The 2774-nt window shown below is 44.2% G+C and overlaps 1 protein-coding gene across 1 annotated transcript in view; it reads right to left on the bottom strand.

Annotated features, from left to right (window-relative positions):
* The window catches only part of PITPNB (phosphatidylinositol transfer protein, beta), a 35477-nt gene that overhangs the window by 31197 nt on the left and 1506 nt on the right, over positions 1-2774 (bottom strand). Inside the window, exons 2-3 of the mRNA XM_009330828.1 lie at positions 2616-2703; positions 293-323 (exon numbers count right to left, since the gene is read on the bottom strand). Of these exons, the coding sequence (XP_009329103.1) occupies positions 293-323; positions 2616-2703 (119 nt within the window). The remainder of the gene's footprint in view (positions 1-292; positions 324-2615; positions 2704-2774) is intronic.

Genomic DNA, 2774 nt, shown 5'->3' on the forward strand with positions numbered 1-2774 from the left:
TGCTGCAGTACAGAATGGTACAACTTTCTTTTCTTTCTTGTAAGCCATGGAGTGGCTCAGAAACAACTAAAGGTTCTTTGCCCGCAGGCATTTGCCTCCTTTGAAATCCACTGATCTGCAAGAGGTTAACTCTGCTTGACTGCTGCCTTACACACGTGGTAACTTACCTGTGGCAGGCTGGTGGGCACACAGCACAGGAAGCATTTAAATCTGACTAGCCTGGATCCAAATAAGACACTAACATCTTCCCACCCATCACCCCAAAACAAAAGCAGGTAGGATGAGGACATACCTCTTGCACTGAGCAAGGTAAAACCACTCGGCTGAAAGAGGAAAAGAGCAAATTCAACAAAATGAATAATTAGGCTTCATCTGCAGATAACAGATATAAACTGTAACAAAGACATTCAAGAAGGAAGCGTCAAAATGAGTTAATTCAAGTTTTCTTTTGCTCTGTGACAGTAAGGCTGCATGGATATAATGCAACAAACCCAAGTAAAATTCAATGACAATATGTTACAAAAGGGGAAAAAAAAGGGTTAAGAACGTTAGAAGCTGCAGAGAAGAGCCAGGAAATCTAGGATCTACTTCCAGCTCTGCCGTAACTTTATGTATTGTACTGAAGTTGTTTAAACTTTGAGGCATGAGATTTTTTCATGTACACAGTAAGCAGTCCTGTCTGTACAATTTTAAAGGAGGACAAATGCGCGGGCCCTCAGAGCCTACAAATGAATTTTGGCAATCACAGCAGTTATGAATCATTTAGAAAGCAACCACAGCTCATATCCCATTTAGGTGGCAGAAGCAAGCGCGTTTTAGGCAAACAGTTTAGTTCTAATACAATACACGGTAGGTACAGTTAACAGCAACGTCAGGGGATGCAGAAGTTGATTTTTCACAGCAACAGTACACTGCACAGACAGTCTTTTTCAGTTTCACCTTACATAATAAAATGGACAAAAACGATGCAAATCGTTATTGTTGCAAAACATCATAGAACAGCAGCATTGTTCCTAGGGCTTTTAAGTGATGTTACCTCCTTTACTGAAAACCTTATGACCATTAAGATTCAATGCAACACAATCCTTCTGAAAGCCTGAATATAAGTTAAGCCTGTCCACTGTTCCGGAGAGGAAGAAAGTTCTAGCTAGCTGATTCAACTCTTGCTACCTCCTGCTGCGTCCGCGCTTTGTGAACAGTGAGTTTGATATGTTTTTGCTTAGGTACTACTACGAAAATGACTTCAGCAGCTTGAGTGCCCTGTACCTCCCCTGCATGGCAGAAAATGCAGAAGCCTCGAGAAGACAAAAACGATCCCCCTTGCGGATCAAACTCAGTCTCGCAATTTCCATGCAACTTCTTTATCCCTTAGTGGATAAAGATTTTTCTATTTTAGTCTACTATGTGCCTCACTAAAATAGTTTTATTTAAACTGTGAAACCTTCAGAGAGAAACTGAGAAAAACATAATCAGCCTCAAATGGTGGCAAGAGTCAGACTGAAAGCAGAGCCTGCATCCAAACACAGAACGGCCAAATGGCTGTCAAAATAAAATTCCCATAAGGAGCCCTATTATACCTCATTTTACCTGATAAAAAAAGTCCTTAAATTGTTTTTAAAGCTGGCTAGCAAGACCAATAGAGACAGAAGACACCTGTCTTGTCATTACCAGATACTGACTCAATACCTAGAGGGGACACATTTGTGGCTTGCAAGGCAGTATAGGAAATTTTTGGGCAACTTCAGCTTTAGTCTTTAACAGGACAGTATGTAAAATAGGAGTACAATCAGGAAAACACAGCAAATGTACAGGTACAAGGAAAGGTGAGGAATTAAAGGGAAGAGTTGTAAGGAACAGGATTTTTTGAATTTAAGAATGATGACAGACAAATGATGCAATAATTCAAAAGAGCTGAGTAGTAAAGAAATCCGATGAGAACTTGTAAGTACACAGCCCACCATTATCTTGTAGGAAATACAAGAAAGACAGACAGCTACGAGGACTGGTGGAGGCTCTCGCTAAAACACAAGAAGAGCAGGACACTTGGTTCTGCATGCCTCGCTGCCAGATACAGCACCGGTACCTCAGTCCTGTCCATTTGCACCTACTCTCTGAAGTTTAGGTAAGTCTTTGACATATCCCTGGAAGCCTGTTTGGAACCTAACAAACACGTTTGCTACTATCTATTGTTTTAAACCCACAGGTCACCTTTAGTACCACAGCAGAGGCTACACATTACTAGACTTTGAGGTAATTTAAAGCCAAAGGCGGTGGTGGTGGGAGAACAAACCAGCTGGTGGTTTGCTGGCAGAAGACCTTACAGGAAAGATCTATCCGACAACACGGAGTTCCCAGCACCACCAGAACAGATAACTGCAGAGCAATGAAGGACGCTGACACCGCTCCAGGACCGCCACCACTGCTGCCCGAGTTCCTTTTTAAGCAGAACGGGCTCCCGATTCAAAAGCACGCGAGACACAGCAGTCACTGCAACGTCTGTCAGCTCCGCAGGGACACATCGACATCGCCGCCTTGGTAAACCATTAGCCCCAAGTAAATGAGTTTGAGAAACTCATTGTGTGAGTGGAGCTCGCACGCTCCGCGGCTGGGATTACCAGTCAGGATCACCTCGGCTGCGAGCACGCACGCAGGTGAGCGTGAAGTCGACGGCATATTCACTCGGTGTCAAGCAGCGACTTAAGGCTGAAGGCACGGGCCGCGGAAGCGGTGGAAACGGCAGAGAAGCACACGGCAGACCCGCGCCCCGGGCCGGC

Source organism: Pygoscelis adeliae, unplaced genomic scaffold (genome assembly GCF_000699105.1).
Source record: "Pygoscelis adeliae isolate BGI_AS28 unplaced genomic scaffold, ASM69910v1 Scaffold358, whole genome shotgun sequence".
Taxonomy (NCBI): domain Eukaryota; kingdom Metazoa; phylum Chordata; class Aves; order Sphenisciformes; family Spheniscidae; genus Pygoscelis; species Pygoscelis adeliae.